The sequence below is a fragment of the Phoenix dactylifera genome, unplaced genomic scaffold, assembly GCF_009389715.1.
Source record: "Phoenix dactylifera cultivar Barhee BC4 unplaced genomic scaffold, palm_55x_up_171113_PBpolish2nd_filt_p 000117F, whole genome shotgun sequence".
Classification (NCBI taxonomy): domain Eukaryota; kingdom Viridiplantae; phylum Streptophyta; class Magnoliopsida; order Arecales; family Arecaceae; genus Phoenix; species Phoenix dactylifera.
The window spans coordinates 974,407-993,205 of NW_024067686.1; the positions used below are offsets into that span (position 1 = coordinate 974,407).

The 18,799-nt window shown below is 39.5% G+C and overlaps 2 protein-coding genes across 2 annotated transcripts; one reads left to right on the top strand and one right to left on the bottom strand.

Moving 5' to 3' along the window:
• Positions 1–1,168: 1,168 nt before the first annotated feature.
• LOC103697410 (rust resistance kinase Lr10-like) lies at positions 1,169–3,593 on the bottom strand. Its single transcript, XM_039116654.1, has 3 exons — positions 2,771–3,593; positions 2,623–2,652; positions 1,169–2,503 (listed from the first exon to the last, which is right to left on the bottom strand). The coding sequence occupies exons 1-3, from the start codon at positions 2,877–2,879 to the stop codon at positions 1,353–1,355; spliced, it is 1,290 nt and encodes a 429-aa protein (XP_038972582.1). The 5' UTR covers positions 2,880–3,593; the 3' UTR covers positions 1,169–1,352.
• A 1,904-nt stretch (positions 3,594–5,497) lies between these two features.
• LOC103697414 (rust resistance kinase Lr10-like) lies at positions 5,498–18,313 on the top strand. Its single transcript, XM_039116653.1, has 5 exons — positions 5,498–6,151; positions 6,389–6,511; positions 16,634–16,666; positions 16,772–16,801; positions 16,887–18,313. Exons 1-5 carry the CDS (start codon positions 5,536–5,538, stop codon positions 18,050–18,052), a joined length of 1,968 nt encoding a protein of 655 aa, XP_038972581.1. The 5' UTR covers positions 5,498–5,535; the 3' UTR covers positions 18,053–18,313.
• Positions 18,314–18,799: the final 486 nt, after the last annotated feature.

An 18,799-nucleotide genomic window follows, 5' to 3' on the forward strand; every position in this document is an offset into this window, starting at 1 on the left:
CAATAATGAAATGAATCGATGAAAATAGGATATTTAATTTATCAATAATAAGTGGCTAGATATAAAGTGATTTACCTTCCTCCACAAATGACTCTATCAAACTTTTAAGACTAGTCTAAAAGATCTCATTTCTGCCCTAGCAAGTTATACTAAGAGTGCTCACAAAAGTCTTTTGATTAGAAGAGAGGGAAATAAGTTGATGTGATTGAGAATGGCAATACAAAGGATGCATAGAAATCCTTTCTCTAGTGTCACTATTATTATAAAAAGATAGCAAGTCAATATAAAATAAACTTGAATTAGTTGAGTCAACAAGCGCGTTTCCGATTAGGTCATGGTCACAGACCAAGCTTTCTTTCCTTTGAAAATTTCAATGCTAGACAAGCTAATGAGTCTTAGAGACTTGGTTTACTTGTCAGGCCTATAGGCGTTTACTTTGCAGAGAATCTTAGACATAATTTGACTCAGACTCAAGTGCGGTGGAGGGAAAAGGAACAGGTGGATTGAAAGTAAAGTTGCGTACTTTTAGCAAAAAAAAGGTAAAGTTGCGTACCAAAACAAAAGCTTGGAATTTGAAAAGTCCACATTGATAAGCTGGCGTATTGGAAACGTTTGAATCCGAAATACACAGTCATGGGCCAAGTAATGGTCAAGCTTGGGACCGACCACTTGACGGTATCCAGGAAATTTCGCTACCACTCTTAATAGTTTGCTCACGACGGTCCTAAAACTCCAGGTTTTTTCCGGGAGTATTTTAGCTCGAACTGTTAACTGATATATTCTATTGAAAATAAGTTGATTTATGTTTAAATAACTAGCAATGGAATAATTAGTTTAGCTCATAAGTTGATTTATGTTTATAAAAACTAGCAATGGTGCAAAGGACATACCAGCAAGAGTTCCTGAACAAACAGACGTCTCATTAGGATAATTTTCCTAGAAGAAAATCACCTGCTTACCCATAGAGTTGGGCAACCTTTGGTTTCACCAACATGAGCTGTTGTACTCTTCCCGCACAAAAATGTTGTGATAGATTAACTTTTATTATTGGAGTTCTAGAGTGAAATTACTTTGCAATGACCCTTGATCAAATCCAGGTATATATCCTAACCACTGTTAAAAGATAAGCATATCAATCATGAAACCTCATAGGAGATTGGCACTAAACTATCACCACAATAATAACAAAAATAATCTATGCCAGTATTACAGACCTCAAACCTTGAATTACAGCATCAACCCACAATTGAATACTTATTAATCATCACAGTGATACGTAAACATAAGCAAGCATGGTTTTGACGATTACACTTGCATCACTCCTCGACCGAAGTAACAGAGACTAACAAACATCAAACTTCTTCTTGCTCAGAGTTTGGTTCGGGGATAGTTGTCAAATTTGTGCCAAGACGCCTATCAGACAAAGCTACGTGAGTATTTGGTGGACCAGCAGAAGTGAAAGGATTGGGAGGCATAACCAAGTTCTCCATGCTTCCCTCTAACATCTGCACCACACTTTTCATTGAAGGGCGATCCACTGGATACCACTGTATGCACCAAAGTGCCACAATAGTCAGCTTTCTTGCAATAATTGCATCGTTCTCTTCAATAATGTGGAGCCCAAGCTCCTCCTCCTGATACAAACGATTGTAGATCCACTCTGGGAAGTACACTTGGCTGGTGTTTTCCACTGTTGCATCCATGTTCTTCCTCCCACCCACCATTTCCAGCAATAGCATTCCAAAACTATAAACATCGGATTTGTATGAAACATTTCCAGAGTTCCTAGAGCACACTTCTGGTGCAATGTAACCTGCAGTCCCTCTGGCAGCTGTCATTGACACTATGCTTTGCTCTTTTGAACACAACTTTGCAAGCCCAAAATCCGAAATCTTTGGACAAAAATTATCGTCTAACAAGACATTATGGGGCTTAATATCGAAATGGAGGATACGTTGGTCACATCCCTGATGAAGATATTCAATTCCTCTAGCTATGCCAATGGCAATATTATGAAGCTTGTCCCAGCCTAGCAATGTACTTCTACCATCAACTGAGAAGATGAACTTCGCCAGGGATTCATTCGGCATGAATTCATAGATAAGTGCTCGTTTGAATCCGTCGGCACAGAATCCTAGAAGACGCACAACATTGACATGGTAAATCCTACCAATTGTGCCTACTTCATTTACAAAATCTTCACCGTTGCTGCCTATAGATGTTAGGAGTATCTTCACGGCAACAGGTACTCCATTAGGAAGAAATCCTTTGAATACACTGCCATAACCACCCTCACCTAATTTAGTTTTGAATTGATTGGTGATCTTCTTGATATCAGCATAAGAATATCTCAAGGGTTTAAGAGCTTTATAGTCTTCCAAGAACTTTTCGACCTTTAGTTGACTCTCCTTTTCCTTCTCTCTTCTTAGCAACGAAGAGTGGCATACCTTAATTGTGGTTGCCGTCGTCGCTAAAAGAACCAAGATGCCCAGGACTACAGCACCTGCATATATGTAAAAGAGCATCAGAATGCATTATGAGCTCTGGTGCGGTATCCATATATAATTTCAGTAATAGAGGGTGAAGATGTCTGGTCCTCGTTGATAAATTGGATGGCCTCACCTATAATCAAACGCTTCTTGCATATTCCACCTGCACAGAGATGATGGGAGAAGATCAGCAACCAAATAAATTTTGCAGAATGAATTGAGAATTTTGCAGTTCAGAAATTGGGAAACCAAATAAAATAACCAATAAGTGAAATACGGACCTTTGCATTGAGGTTGGTATAAACACATAATTTCATGACTATTAGAATTATTGGGGCGACAAATCCCTCGTCCAGTTTCGCAGCGAGCGCAATCAGGACGCTCCCACATTAAAGTAGGAACATATTCATCATATGTGGATGAATAATCATCTAGATAAAAAAATCTGGCCGTATCGCTTGAATGGTCTTTACGGGTGTGCAAGATTTTGGTGCTCTATTCAAGCTCAAATCCGATGGTACGGCGCAGATGTAATAATTAGATCCATAATATTGGATGCAATCAGCTGCTGAACAGTTAAGGTATGTGTAATTCTGCGGCTCGTCTTCCAGGCCGTAACTGTAGAAGCGGAAAGGCGAGTTGGAAACATCAAGGTTCCAGAGGATGGATGCAGGGCAGACTTTTGATTCAAGACTGAGATTCTGTCCAGCATAATCGATGGATGCTATAGCGAAAGCTCCGGATGATGGAAGCTTGATGACAGTGTCACTACCCTGGCAAGCCAGCTCGAATCCTGGATAGCCACAGTGCTCTGGGTAGTCACTTCTCCGAAACGGGAATCTGATTTCGGGGCCGTCCGGACTGCAGCTGGAAGGTGGACAATCATCTTTGCTAGCTCCAATATCCAAAAAGAGGAAGAAGAGAACAGTGCAGAGGGCCCCTAACATACTCATCCTTCTTTACGCAAAACAAAGGTTGCAACGTTAGCAAGTTGTGGCCTCCTTACAATCATAAATAACTCCCAATCAGGCCTTCCATAGCCATTTGCGGTGAACAGGGCATAATATGCACTCTTTCTGCCTCCAAGGCTTTTCCATGCCTGGACAGAGCGATCAATTCAATCAATTCCTCGCTGCTGAATAGTCAAAGGAGCTCGAACTAGATGTTGAAAAAAATTAAATATGCACTCAGCCCGAGATTTAGCCACGTGCGTTTGAGAAAAAAGAAATAGCCAGCGGGCATCACGCGTTTGAAAACGGACGCGTTTGACGCAAAAGGGCATTTTGCTCATGTAAAAATCTTTATTTATACCCTTTGGTTTCATCTTTTTTGGAATACAAAAAATTAAAAAAAATAGTAAAAAAATTCTAAAGAATTTTTTCATTCTCTTAGCCACTTCCAATTTTTGTTTTTATATTTTTATTTAGTTTATTTTATTCTTTTCATTCCACTTTTTGCTGGATCTGCAGGTCCGATCGGGTTCGTTTTGATTTCTTCCAAGACGTACCGAAGAAGAAGTCATAGGATCGTCGTATCTTAAAGAAGAATTGTCGGAAGATCCGTACATGGAGGCAAATACTTTTTTGGAACAACGCCTACGCGCTTCGACCTGCCTTCAAACAGACTATTTCCTCTACCTTTATTTTTAATTCAATATTAGTAGATCCGTAGGATTTGCAACTTTATGATTTAAATCTATTAAATGAATAGATTTATTTTGTGCTAGAATAAATTTATTTTGTATTTAAATAAAATTATTTGGAAGCCAAATAATATACATATATATTATTTTCTTTAAAATTTTCTATTAATTGTAATTTTAGATTTATTTATTTATTTAGATTATATATTGCTAACAATCCAAAGAAAATCTTATAATTGTGTAAGGACAGACCCACTATAATTATAAATAGAGGCTTTGAACCTAAGTTTTTGAATCAACAATAATCAATAAGAGAAAAGGGGCCATAAACCCTACATTTGCCAATTTGTCTACCTTTTTCTAAATTTCTTTTGAGGGATTTGAGTTAAGCTAGTTGAGGGTTCTTCCTTCTCTAAATTTGGATCAATCGCAACCTTGGCTACACCCTATTCAACCTCATCCATTTACTTTTATATGGGCAGTGCGACGATAGCAAAAATTCTTAAAAGTTAAGGTACCTAGACCTATGCTATTCGAATAATCTTTCTTTCGGTAATTCTTGTTCCAGCTACTCAAATACTGGTAGCACACCCACACATCTATCTCTTGCCATGAGAACTACATGCGAACAAGCTTTTTGTTATGCCCATGCCTAGGCAAAGATAGTCGTGTAGTTGCCGTCATGTCACTATGTTCAAAAATTGACAAAGCGGTCAAGAAGTAAAGTAGCCAATATGCTAAGGCCATTTATTAGGTGTTGCATGGCATTTTTTATTTCAATGCAAGAATAGATTGATAGATTTTTTTCTTGTCGAGAGCTATAATTATAAGTTGCAAATTCTACAGATCTAATAATATTGAATTAAAAATAAAAGTAGAGGAAATAGCCTATTTTAAGGCAGGTCGAAGTGCGTAGACACTGTCCCAAAGAAGTGTTTGCCCCTATGTACAGATCTCCCGGCAATTCTTCTCTGAGATACGACGACTCTACAACTTCTTCTTCAGTATGTCTTGGAAGAAATCAAAATGAACCCAATCAAATTTGCAGATCCAACAAAGAGCGGAATGAAAAGAATAAAATAAACTGAATAAAAATGTAAAAGCAAAAATCGAAAGTGATTAAGGGGAAGAAGAAATTTTTTTTTTTTAATTTTTTATGTCCCAAAAAAGATAAAATCGAAGGGCATATATATTGAAGTTTTTACGGGAGCAAAAAGGTCTTTTGCGGACGCGCTTGGATCCAAACGCGTCCGTTTTCAAACTTGTAACGCCCGCTGGCCATTTTCTTTTTTTCAAAAGCGCACGCGGCCAATTCTCGGGCAGCGTGCGCATTTAAATTTTTCCAACAACGAGTACCCTATTTACCCAAATCCACCGTTCTTTGGAGCCTCATCTCCTCCATCCATGGACCCGAGACGGCTGGCCTCCATCATAGCCATCTTGTGGTTAACGCCCACCATCGCCTCCGGAGAAGACTGCCGCCCTTCTTCTTGCGGAGATCTCCGGAACATAAGCTACCCCTTTAGCCTGACCACCGATCCTCCCACCTGCGGCGATTCCCAGCACCAACTCAGCTGTGAGCAGAACCGAGCCGTCTTGGACCTGTACTCGACCAAGTGCTACGTGGAGGAGATCTTCTACGAGGACCAGTTGGCCCGCGTCGTCGTCGCTGACCCCGATTACTCGAGCTGCTCCCCGCGGTCTCTACCCTTCCTGCCTCCGGGGAAATTGATGGATAATGGTCCCTACTATCTAGAGAACTACACCAGCGTCACTTTCGTAACTTGCCCGGCATCATCGGTGGACGATCCTTCGTTATATATCCCCATCGCTTCTTGCGTCGATAACTCTTCCTCCTCCAAAGAGTACTTGTATGCGCTGGCGGGGGAAGCAACGGTGGCAGATCTTCGGAAGAGCTGCGCTATCGCCGGGACGGTGCCGGTGGCGGGCACGCTTCGGAATCACACGCAGGCTGCGGTTCACGACGTGTTGCTGGGAGGGTTTTACATCTCGTGGACAAGTTTGTCTTCTTTCTTCTTAATCTACTTCTCGGGGTGAATTTTATTTGAACGAGAAAGCCTACTGTACATATTCATAAGACAATAAATTTTATTTAACAGAAATAGCATATTGTACGTACGATACTACTTCTTTAATTTTATTTGACAAAGTATGGTCCCATACATATCAGAATGAATTGTATTGGACATAAATATCATACATACCGATTACTGACGAAATGAATTTTATTTGACAGGTTTTACAGGACCACGTGACTATACATATTTTTTCTGGCCCACTGGCTTTTTCCGTTGGAGGTGGAGGCAGGATTGGGGCGTTCCTGATATTCCATGCAAAAGTACACGCCACCCCGTTCGCTGTGAGTTCCCATCAAGCTTCGATGTTATCGCCGAAAGATAACTCCTTGATCCAATTTAATTTTATAGGTTGTTCGCATTAAAAAATTATTTAGTTGTTGACTATGAAATAGAAGATGAGATTTTCTTCTTTCTTTTTTTCTTTTTTTGCAAAACCATACACATGAAGCGTCTTTGACGATTTTCATCCTGGATTTAGATAAAAAACAATTATAGATTTTATTTTAAAAATAATTACTTAGTTATTGATCCTAAAAGAAAAGATGAGAATTTTTTTGCAAAGCCATACACATTAAGGGTCTTGGAAACAAATAAAAAGAAATGGTGATAATCTAAACAAATATAAATCAGATATTTATTATATATATTCGATGTTCAATAAACGTATATTAAAAGTTTAGTAAATATGTAGAGCTCAACTCATACTTAGTCCTAAGGATGAAATTGACTAAAAATTCTTTTCTTGTATAATCAATAAGTAAATAAAATTTTTTATACAAAATTTTGAAAATGTTATAGTGTTTATACAAGAGCAAAATAGAAATTTTAGAGCCTCTTAAATCTACAACTGCCATATGGGTAGAGATATCAATGGGGATGGATATTTAAATATTTTATCCGTCCTGAAATGAATGAGGCGGTTTTAACTGAAATTAAATGGGCATGGTTTCAGTAATAATTTTAAAAATTAAAATCTATTCGATTCCGGTCTCAGTTTTGGTTTCGGTTTCGATTTTGGCTTTGATCCTACACTGACCAAACCTGAAACCAAATTTATCCGATATCTCTTTATACTCTTTTAATTTAGTATAAATTCTATCTTTCTATTCCATTCAATCTGAACCGTCCATAGATGATGGATGGATAAACGACTACATGGACAAACCCTAAAGACTAGAGAGCCGGTTTTTCTCCTCCCTTCGATTCTTCCTCATGGTTATTGTGTATGTTGGACTTGTTTTCTTTGATGTAGTTGGACTTGCTTTTAACTTGAATTATTATATTTATTGAATAGTTGTATTATTATTTTAGAATTATTGAATTTATCGGATGGTTGTGTTATTAATTTTGGACATATTTATTACTTGAGTTTGTACAAATCATATGAAAAATATAGATGATATCTTTAATTTGGAAATTTATATATGAAAATTTTGAAGTAATAAAAAGTTAAATGGATTAAGGGTTTTTTCTGATGGCGATCATAGTTTTTTATCATATACAATAATAAAAAGGTGATTTTATAAAAATTCATAAAAAAAATTGTACTCCCCATTTCTCTCTTTCCTTTTCTCCTCCCCCCTATTGTTCTAATCTTTATAAGGTTTGGATCTCGAACTTGGTCGCTAGAGTTGATGAAAGGCAATCGTGAGGGGATCGTGGCAAATTTTCTTCTATCTTTTTGTTTATACCAAAGACTGATTGTGATTGAAAGACTAAAAGATACAGGCCAAAATGCAAAGGGTGCAAGCTGAATGAACATGGTGTAGACTCAAAGAAGCGAGAATTATCAGCCTATGATGAAGCCTTAGTAGTTACATTCATCTTCCCACTATTCATAACATAGGAGTGGGGCAATTATACCTATCTTCTCACTACACATGACATCAAAGGGGAGGCAACACTATCTATCATTTATGGAAATAATAGGCCATATGACACATAATAGAAAGAATAAGTTTCCAAGATGAGTAGTAGCACTCATCTTACCGGTTATAAGAAGCTATTTATAAATATCATATTATAATATTGAAAGCAAGAACCGTCACCATAATAATGAATCCAATTTATCTCTAGTTTTTTTTATCTTTACTTACATTACCTTTAGATTTTCGGTAGGATTGTGATGGGAGAAATATTGGGTATCTTGATCTCAGACCAGATCTCCTTCTTTACCTCAGATGTAAGCCGAACAGAACTACCTCGGCCACAACCAAGCAACTAATTATGCAACGTGAACTCCTCGACCCCAGCCAAAGAGCTGATCGACCGAGGAGTTATCGGTCGGGCAGGACAATTGGCACGAGTTCACAAGGACTGACAGTCCCAACAACCAATAGCTCTAACAGGCCACAGTTGCGACGGCATCAAATCCTGTACCCCACTAGTGCACTTTGCCATCCACATGGATTGGTACCCATGCCGAGGCCGTACCACCAACCAATGCCTGGCCACCATTGCACGCCACTTTGGCCCAGATAATGGTAAATTGGCTTTCTTGTATAAGGGGAGCAACCTGGGGGACCCCAGGTATGCAATATACATGCAATCCTACTCACAGAACAACCCTTTGCTGAAACTCTCTTTCTTCCATACTATTACCCCGTTGTTCTGACTTTTGGTATCGGAGGGTCCTCCGCTAGAAACTTTTCAACAGACAGACTTCTTGCAGGCCACCCAGCGAAGGAGACCAGCATTCGACATCCCAACCTGCCTGCTCAGCTCATCTTCAGACGACCTCAGGGTCGTCCAAGCTGCACTCTCGCCTTGGTCTAAATTTCACAGCAATATCAACATCAACTAAAGAAACAACCAGCATGAAGTTGCGAGAAACCGCGACGCATCGCGTGCTTCACAATGCCGCGCTTCGACCTCCCAAGGGTTGTTGCAGAGTCCCAAACCTGGTCCACTAGAGCGGCTTATTGTGCCTATAGACAATTTGCAGTTCAACCTGCTCACTCAATAGGTCCAAGCATTGATCGCGGCGGTTTAGAGCCTACAACAGACAATGACATGGCCAGGACTAGTCCAACCGAAACCCAGCCGCCCAGCCCTCATTCTCAGTCACCAATAGACTATGTGCCCCAGGACAGCCACCGCTCTTAGAACTGGGATCTTGAGCAACCGCGTTAAAGTCAGCACACTCGACGGAGTGACCACGCTCGGAATGGAAGACAATGCACTCCAAGCTCCCATTTCGGCGAGGACTCCATCTAGAGCTTCTCTTCTATTCATCCCCATGTTAGCTGGGTGTCAACCTTGATAGGAGGATCGAAAAAATTGACCGCCAGATTCAAGCCCTCAAAGGGCAGGCTCTGAAGGCAAGCAGCAACCTCAACTTCTCCTCGAAGCTCCTTCTCCTGGCAGATCATAGAGGAGCCAATCCCACATCGGTTGAAGATGCCTCTAGGAGTATACTCTGGAGACGAATGGAGGCGCCAACCTCCCGAAGTCCGAGCCCATTCAAATTTATTAGATAGCCAAACCCAAAGATGCCTCCGAGAGAATACTTCTAAGATGAACAGAGGCATCAACCTTCCAAAGATCGAGCTCACTCGAATTTTCTCTAGGTAGCCAATCCTAAAGATGCCTTGGAGAGCATACTCCTGAGATGAGAAGACCGAGCCCACTCAAATATTTTTTGGGTAGCCAACCTTAGAGATGCCTTGGAGAGCATATTCTTGAGATTGGAAGAGTTAACCCACTCGAATTTTCTCTGGTAGCCAAATCCTGAGATACCTCTAAAAGCATACTCTAAAGACAAATGGAGTTGCCGACCTTCCAAAGATAGAGCCCACTCGGATTTTTTATAGTAGCCAAATCGAGAGATGCCTCTAGGTGCATACTCTACAGATGAACAGAGGTGCCAACCTTTCGAATGTCGAGCCCACTCAAATTTTTTTTAGTAGCCAAACCTAGAGATCTCTCTGAGAGCATACTTTCGAGATAAGAAGACCAAGCCCAACTGAATTTTTTCTAGGTAGCCAACCTCTGAGATACCTCGGAAAGCATACTCCCGAGATGAGAACGCCAAGCCCACTCAGATTTTCTCTAGATAGCCAACCTCAAAAAAGACTTGGAGAGCATACTCTCAAGATGAGAAGACCGAGTCCACTCGAAATTTCTGTAAGCAGCCAACCTGAGAGATGCCTCAGGGAGCATACTTCTGAGAAGAGAAGATCAAGCCTACTCAGATTTTTTTTAGTAGCCAATCCCAGAGATGCCTCGGAGAGCATACTTCCAAGAAGAGAAGATCGAGGCCACTCAGATTTTTTCTGATATCCAATTCCAAGGATGCCTCGAGGAGCATACTCTCGAGATGAGAAGACCGAGGCTACTCAGATCTTCTCTAAATAGCCAACACCAGAGATGCCTCGTGAGCATACTCCCAAGATAAGAAGATCGAGCCCACTTGAATTTTCTCTGGTAGCCAACTCCAGAGATATCTCGAGGAGTATACTCTCCAGATGAGAAAATTTTGAGCCCACTCAGATTTTTTCTAGTAGCCAACCTCAAAGATGCCTCAAATAGCATACTTCTGAGATGAAAAGATCAAGCCCACTCGAGAGCCGGGCTTTAGAACAATCGGCCAAGAATCCCAAGATAGGCCCAAAGCTCCACGAGGGGAGGGGCTCGAAATCGAGCAAAAAGAACTATAGTGAAAGCTCGAGGCACGGCGCGACGACCTACACTCAAACAAGAAGCAAATAATAATACAACACAGATCAATATTCTAGTCAGGTACTTAGGAAACCTCATGTTTTCATTAAATTTGTAACCTTTTACACTGGCCCTAGTAGAGACCAAACAAAATGAAGATACATCAAGCTCGACTCACTCAAGCAAAAAGAAAAACAAGTAAAAATAATGAGGCGGAAGACTTCATTCTTCACACTTGCCCCCATTGGTGCCTTTATTATGGTCGGCATCCCCGCCTTTGCCGCCATTAGGGTCGCCGCCTTCACCAGCATTGCCATCATCGACATCAAGGATGGAGAAATCCATTGTCGGGAAAAGCCACTGAGCTTGAGATCGGCATGCTTCGAAGCCCTTTCCAAAGGCGTCAGTCGTAGTCTCCAAGGCCTCCTCCCGGAACTCCTCCAAAGCATGGTACTGTTCAACCGCAACCACGACCTTTGCCTCCATGTGAAGGGCTTGCTCCATGGCCTTGGCAACTTGTCGGTCAGCCTCATTAGCCCACAGCTCGGCCTCCTCGACCAGCCGCCTAGCCTCATGAGCCCGTTGCTCGGCTTCAGCAACCTACTATTCAGCCTCTTAGGCTCTCTGTTCGGTTTGGGTCAGCTCCACAGAAAGGACCGTTGTTCTCTGATCGGCAGCTTTGAGGTTCTTCCACGAACTTCAGGAGCTGGAGCCTCGGGGAAAATTCTGATGGTGAATTCGACGACAATAGCCGAAGAGGATTCCCCCTCAGTCTCTTCTTCTGAGGGGCCTCGATTTTCGTAGCGACTTTGGCGATAGCAGTTGAAGATGATTCCCCTTTTAGTCTCTTCTTCTAAGGGGCCTTGACCTCCGCAGTGATAGCAACTGAAGAGGATTCCCCCCTCGTTCTTTTTTTTCGAGGGGCTCAAACCTCCGCGATAACTTCAGCAGTGGAACCCAAAGAAGACTCCCTCCTCTGGCTTCCTCTCTAGGGAGCTTCCCCCTTTTCAGCCTCGGCCGACCTCTTCTTCGCATTCCTCCTCTCACAAATCTGAGAGGGATCGAACTTCATGGTAGCAAGAACTACAAAATCGAGGACGAAGACAAAAAGAGAAATGATAAGGTGATAGAGGAAAAGCTCAGGAGGAGCTTACCCAGAGGGTCAGCCAGACTCAGACCAATACTGATAAGAGTCTCATTGGCCAGGCTGGACAATTGGCATAAGTCAACAAGGGCTGACAGTCCCAACAATCGATAGCCTTCGCAGTCCACAGTTGCAGCGGCATCACATCCTACGCCCCACTAGTACACTCTACCGCCCAAGTGGATTGGCACCCACATCGCGGCTATACCACTAGCCATTTTTTTACCATCATTGCACGCCATGTTGGCCCAGATGATGACAAACTGGCTTTCTTGCATAAGGGGAGCAACGAGGGACCCTACATACACAATATATATACAACTCTACTTACAGGGCGACTCTCTGTTAAAACTTTCTTCCTTCTATACTGTTGCCCCATTATTCTAACTTTGGCATCGGTGGGTCTTCCGTTAGAAACTCTTCGGTTAACGAACTTCTTGCAAGCCACCCAGCAAAGAAGACCAACACTCGACACCTCAATCAGTCTGCTAAGCTTATCTTCAGCTGACTTCAGGATCGTCCGAGTTACACTCCCATCTTGGTCTGAATTCCATAGCAAAAGACTCTATCTTAGGAGCAGCGGCAACAATAAACCTCTTCTATTATTGACCCAATAGGATCACTAGACTTGATACAGACTACTTTGACTATTATGGATAGGACTGGACAAAGTCTAAGAGTGAGATCCGCCATATTGGAAGTTGAATCACGTGTCAAACTTTTAGAGAATATAACTTAGTCATACAACACTTAATTGAGAAGAAATTTTTTTTAAAATCGGATATTTTTTTGAGATCTACAATATGGCACCACTCTAAAAAGGAGCAACACAATTAGTAATTAGACTCAAATTCTATCATTTGGATCCCAAAATGGGTTAGTCAAACTAAAACTTTTTTTCAAAAAAAATTTAACTAGGCATATCTCCCAACCTAAAAAATTTAGATGGATCAATAGAAGACAAAGTTGATGTAGGAATCGAGATCTACCTTTATAGGACCTTAGCTTTTCTGAGTTTATTTCTACTAGTCATATCTATTTTTAGAAGCTAGTCTAATTTGAACTAGAAAAGGAATTCAATCTAAATTGTGTAAGGATAGACCCACTATAATTATAAATAGAGGCTTTGAACCTAAGTTTTTGAATCAACAATAATCAATAAGAGAAAAGGGGCCATAAACCCTACATTTGCCAATTTGTCTACCTTTTTCTAAATTTCTTTTGAGGGATTTGAGTTAAGCTAGTTGAGGGTTCTTCCTTCTCTAAAATTGGATCAATCGCAGCCTTGGCTACACCCTATCTAACCTCATCCATTTACTTTTATATGGGCAGTGCGACGATAGCAAAAATTCTTAAAAGTTAAGGTACCTAGACCTATGCTATTCAAATAATCTTTCTTTCGGTAATTCTTGTTCCAGCTACTCAAATACTGGTAGCACACCCACACATCTATCTCTTGCCATGAGAACTACATGCGAACAAGCTTTTTGTTATGCCCATGCCTAGGCAAAGACAGTCGTGTAGTTGCCGTCATGTCACTATGTTCAAAAATCGACAAAGCGGTCAAGAAGTAAAGTAGCCAACATGCTAAGGCCATTTATTAGGTGTTGCATGGCATTTTTTATTTCAATGCAAGAATAGATTGATAGATTTTTTTTCTGGTCGAGAGCTATAATTATAAGTTATAGCATGTTCTGGTGTATACTGTAGCATAATAAGCTGATCCTATCTTTGTGCCACTTGATTCGACTCATCAATTTTTGCATGAAAATGTCAGGATTTTCAAGGAACCTGGCTTTGGGATTTCAGCCTATTAGGAGGAAGAGGTCGAAGACTATGTTGTGGAGTCCTTAGGACTCACAAACTAAGAATCCTACCAACAAGTGTAGTACACTAGACCAAACTAGGAGTCGATACTTTGATCAACATTGGATTGAAGTTTGAGATTAAAACTCACCATCTTGATTTGCAAAAGGGTGTCGAGGTCGGTGAGTCTATGCTGACATAATTCTTTGATGGTAGAATTAGTCACTTAATAGATAGAGGATAGTGTTACAACTTTATAGTACTAGCCATTCCAAATATGAGGGCTGAAGAGTAACTCTCTTGATTGATGCCTCAAGATTTTTCTGGTTGGCACGTATCCTACGTCATATACAAGGGGCAAACATAGTAATGCGTTTTAGCTTCACCAAATCCTATATAGTTTATACCTGCAGCTTAAGTTTAAGTCTCAGCACTACTAGATCCACCATGATCTTAAAATTGGCTAAGTTTAATAACATCCAAGTCCAAAATTAGGCTTAATAGTTGTGGTATCAAATACATCCAATTACCTTCCTGATCATCAACTAATGGGATGCGGGAAATGTTATTTTCACCACATCCAAACTAATTGTGATCTAAAGGTCGAAACACTAAAGAAGGTGAAGGCCGAAATACCAAGGTTGCAGGCAACATGAATGTTGTGTAGACTCAAAGGAGTGAGAGTTATCGGTCTACGATATGGACTTAGTGGGGTGGAGTTCGAAAATGGTAGTTACATCCATCTTCTCACTATTCATAATATGAAAGGAGTAGAGTAGTTATACCTATCTTCGCACTACCTATGATGTGAGAGGAGTAGTAGTATTACCTATATATATATATAGCAATAACAGGCTATATGGTGCATAATAGCAAAAACAAGTATCCGGGATAACTAGTGGCACCTATCTTATGAGGAGCCATTTATCAATATTAGATTGTAATGTTGAAGGAAAAAACCTTTGATACATCAATGAATCTAGTTTATCTCGATCTCATTCTCTATATTTTTACTTTACCTTGCTTTTAAATTACTAGTAGGACTCTACCTTAATTAAGAATAGCAGTAACGGCAGACCTTTTCAATCATAGCTCCAATTAAATCTTGTCCAACCTTATTCATCTACCTTCGAATGGGTGATGTAATAATAGTAAAAGTTGTTGAAGGTTGAGGCACCTACATTCATACTATTCGAATCATCTTCTTTTCGATAATCCTCTTTTCCACTACTCAAACACCAGTAGCATGCCTGTGTATCTACCCTTTGCTATGAGAACCTGCGAAGAAGCTTTCTGGGATACCCATCCCTAGTGGGAGAAAAGTCTAGCAAACACTTTCTCACTCCTTTATTTCTCTCTATTTAAAAGTAAAAAATGAGTAGAATTGGTCTTAATATTTCTCTTTTTTGTACGACTTATTTTTTTCTTTTTCAAATCCTAAACATAATTTTGTATTTGCTCATATACTAAGTGCAAAAAAGGAGGGGGACTAGAATATAGCATGAGCTATGAATGCGAGCATCTCAATCTAAATAAGTATTTATCTATATCTGCATGTGATTTTTGCCAACCAACCAATGCAATTGTTTACAAAATCAAGTAAGTTTTTTATACCATACACACACACATGTACACCATAATAAAAGAGCAATCTTTTTCATAGAAAAAAAAAAAAAAACTAAAACTATCGATCTATCAACTATCTATCAAATATCATTTAATATAATTGCACTAACTTCAACTTATTCGTGGGGTCTTAAATTTCAACATTTGTGCCTCTATTATTAAAAAAAATCACATATTATCTCATAAATGTAAGTTGCATGTAAAAGAAGCTTTTTAAAGGTTATGTATAAAAGAAGTTTTCATACATCTCGTGATAAAATCTAAACCGGCAAATTAGTTACTTGCATATTAATATTTAGATTGCATTGCCTCATTTTGGACTAGAGATTTGCATATATAATGCATGTGCATCAAAATAGAGAGATAAAGTAAAAGAAAAGAATTAAAAAAGAGAAGAAAATTAGCATTACCCAAGGTCCAAGATTGTGGAGAAAATTCAGAAACTTTTGAAATAATTAGTATCAGGTAGGTGTAAAGAACATGTTTGTAAAGGGAAAAAAAACAAAAATATCATTAAATAGCAAAAAAATCATTATATCAAGTCCCACGGTTTACCTTAAGAAGTTATTGATAGTTGTGTAGCATTTTGTTAATTATTTTAAAGGTGGAGCCAGAAAAGGACAGTGTCGTGCACCAAAATGTGCAATATACATGGTCTTGATGAGAGAACATAAGAAAAAAATGTAGAAAGTTGGAAAGCACTTAGACAATTATTTTAAATGTATGGTCAAGACTCGAGAAGGGGTAGAGTCCCATCCTAAATATGTGCAATGCATGTGGCCATAAAAGAGAAAAGATAAAATATTATAGGCTATGATATGGACATGGTGTGAAGAGTTGCATAGTACTTTAGTAATTATCATTAAGGTGGAGTCCTATCTATTAAAGTTTCTACCGTAACAGTAGAGATAAGGATAGCATATATTTAATTTTAGTGCTTTCATCCACAAATCATTAGCTTGATGAGAAATAAAACATTGTTAATTAATATAAAATATTATTTTTGAGCGAAAAACTCACCCAATATTTTATTGAGGTATGAACGAGTACAAGAAGGTCCAAAGGCCTAGCCCCTCAAGGTTCATTGGAATCAAACATTTGTGAAGGCACATACATGGTTCAAAATGTTGAGAACATTTATTGATTTTTTTGTTTTGGTCTTGTGCAGGTTACTTCCAACATAAAATGCTCATTATAGGAGGTAAGACCTTTGGAAATCATTTTTACTGGATGACAAGATTTTTTTATTTCTCAACAAGACTGACGTTCTTCAACTGCTTGGGTTAATTTTTTGATATACTGGCAGCTGCTTTATTCTCGTGCCTTTACGTTGAAGGTACAGTTGGTTGTTTATCTTGCAACTACTAGTGACCTTGTTGCTATGTTCATCTGAAAATCTCTTAATGTCTCTCTTTGCATAGGAGTTGTTATCATACCAGGACGAACAATCATTGGGATATCATGCTTGATGGTCTACCTTGTGTACAAATTACGAAGGAAGCATAGATCAATGGACAGCAGAATCGAAGATTTCTTGAATGACTACAGGAATTCCATGCCCATCCGGTACTCTTATCGGCATATCAAGAAGATGACCGATCAATTTAAAGAAAAATTGGGCCAAGGAGGTTATGGTTCTGTGTTCAAGGGAAAGCTTACGACGAGCCGTCCAGTGGCAATTAAGATTTTGGAGAAGGCCAAAGGAAATGGGCAGGATTTTATCAATGAAGTGTCTACCATTGGAAGGATTCATCACACCAATGTGGTGCAACTCATTGGTTTTTGCTTTGATGGTTCGAACAGAGCTTTAGTTTATGAATTCATGTCCAATGGATCGCTAGATAAGTATATATATTCCCAAGAAGGAAAGACTGAGACTTTGAGTTGGGAGAAGATGCAGGATATAGCACTTGGAATAGCTCGAGGGATTGAATATCTTCATCGAGGTTGTGACATGCAAATTTTACATTTTGATATCAAGCCTCACAACATCCTTTTGGATGATAAGTTCAACCCCAAAGTATCTGACTTTGGATTAGCAAAACTCCATCCTATGGAAGAGAGTAGGGTTTCGGTAACTGCTGCAAGAGGAACCATAGGATACATGGCCCCTGAGCTATTCTACAAAAGGGTAGGTGAAGTCTCTTACAAGTCCGATGTTTATAGTTTTGGGATGTTATTGATGGAAATGGCAGGCAGAAGGAAGAATCTAAACCCACATGCTCCACGAAGCAGCCAAATCTACTTCCCCTCATGGATTTATGACCAGCTTGATCAAGGAAGAGACTTGGAAATGGAGGATGCCACTGATGATGAAAAGGAAATTGCAAAGAAACTCCTAATGATAGCACTACGGTGTATACAAATGAATCCGGCAGAGAGACCATCTATGAGCCAAGTTGTAGAAATGTTAGAAAACAAAATGGAGGATTTGCAAATGCCATCAAAGCCTTTTCTATCATCTCTAGGCAAGGTGTTCAAGGATGATCATGCAATCGACATGGAATCCTCAGAATCGTTATGTGAGCCTGGAAGCAATACAAACAATAGATCAAATGATGAGATAATCTCTTGCTCTTCCAAATAATAAAGTAAGGGAAGGTGTCTAATAAGGATATCTCAGTGTTCTTGTGGTCGTCTAATAGAACAGTTGAATATTGGATGTCTTAGGAGGGGCTTCCTGTCATCTGTGTACTCTAAATAAGGTGGATGTTATGAACTTGTATGTTGCTATCACTGTGAACTTTATCTGTGTACTCTGAATAATGATATTATGAACTTGTATGTTGTTATCCCTGTGAACTTTGTTTACTAAAGTTGAATAAAATGTTGACAAAATGAAATGAAAGGAGCAGCAGTGGCTGTTGCAACTCCAAGCATCCTCATGTGCTATGGAGATCAGTTTCTTGGAGTTAATTGTTTATAAATTAATGTTCAATCCAATTATCTGCAAGTATGATCAGCATATATACGATCAGTATTATCTGACCTTATTTTTCCAGCCATGTATAACCAGCTGCTGGGAACCAGGCTAGACCATGGTCGTCTAATAAGAAAAGACAAAACATTGGGTAACCATGGTGCTAGTGTGAAAAATAAGCAGATAAACTATTTTTTTTATTGAAAAAACATCTCAAAGACAGTTAGAAAACAGAGGTTACATCTGCATTTGAAGTCCAAGATCTTCTGAAGTTGCTAGTAAAGGGGAAATTTCTGAAGCTGTAAATGGTAACAGTTTGCTCAAACTCAGACAACCCTTCAACTAGTCCGCTGACATGTTGCAGCAGAATTCAGAGCATTTCAGCAAGGGCTGTGCAAGAGTCTAGATTTATTA

Coding starts and splice junctions, on each gene's coding strand:
- LOC103697410 (XM_039116654.1), bottom strand. CDS start 2,879: ATGTGGGAGCGTCCTGATTGCGCTCGCTGCGAAACTGGACGAGGGATT. Junction 2,653..2,770: donor ATACCAACCTCAATGCAAAG/GTCCGTATTTCA, acceptor ATCTCTGTGCAG/GTGGAATATGCAAGAAGCGT. Junction 2,504..2,622: donor CAAGAAGCGTTTGATTATAG/GTGAGGCCATCC, acceptor ACATATATGCAG/GTGCTGTAGTCCTGGGCATC.
- LOC103697414 (XM_039116653.1), top strand. CDS start 5,536: ATGGACCCGAGACGGCTGGCCTCCATCATAGCCATCTTGTGGTTAACG. Junction 16,667..16,771: donor TAAAATGCTCATTATAGGAG/GTAAGACCTTTG, acceptor ATATACTGGCAG/CTGCTTTATTCTCGTGCCTT. Junction 16,802..16,886: donor CTCGTGCCTTTACGTTGAAG/GTACAGTTGGTT, acceptor CTCTTTGCATAG/GAGTTGTTATCATACCAGGA.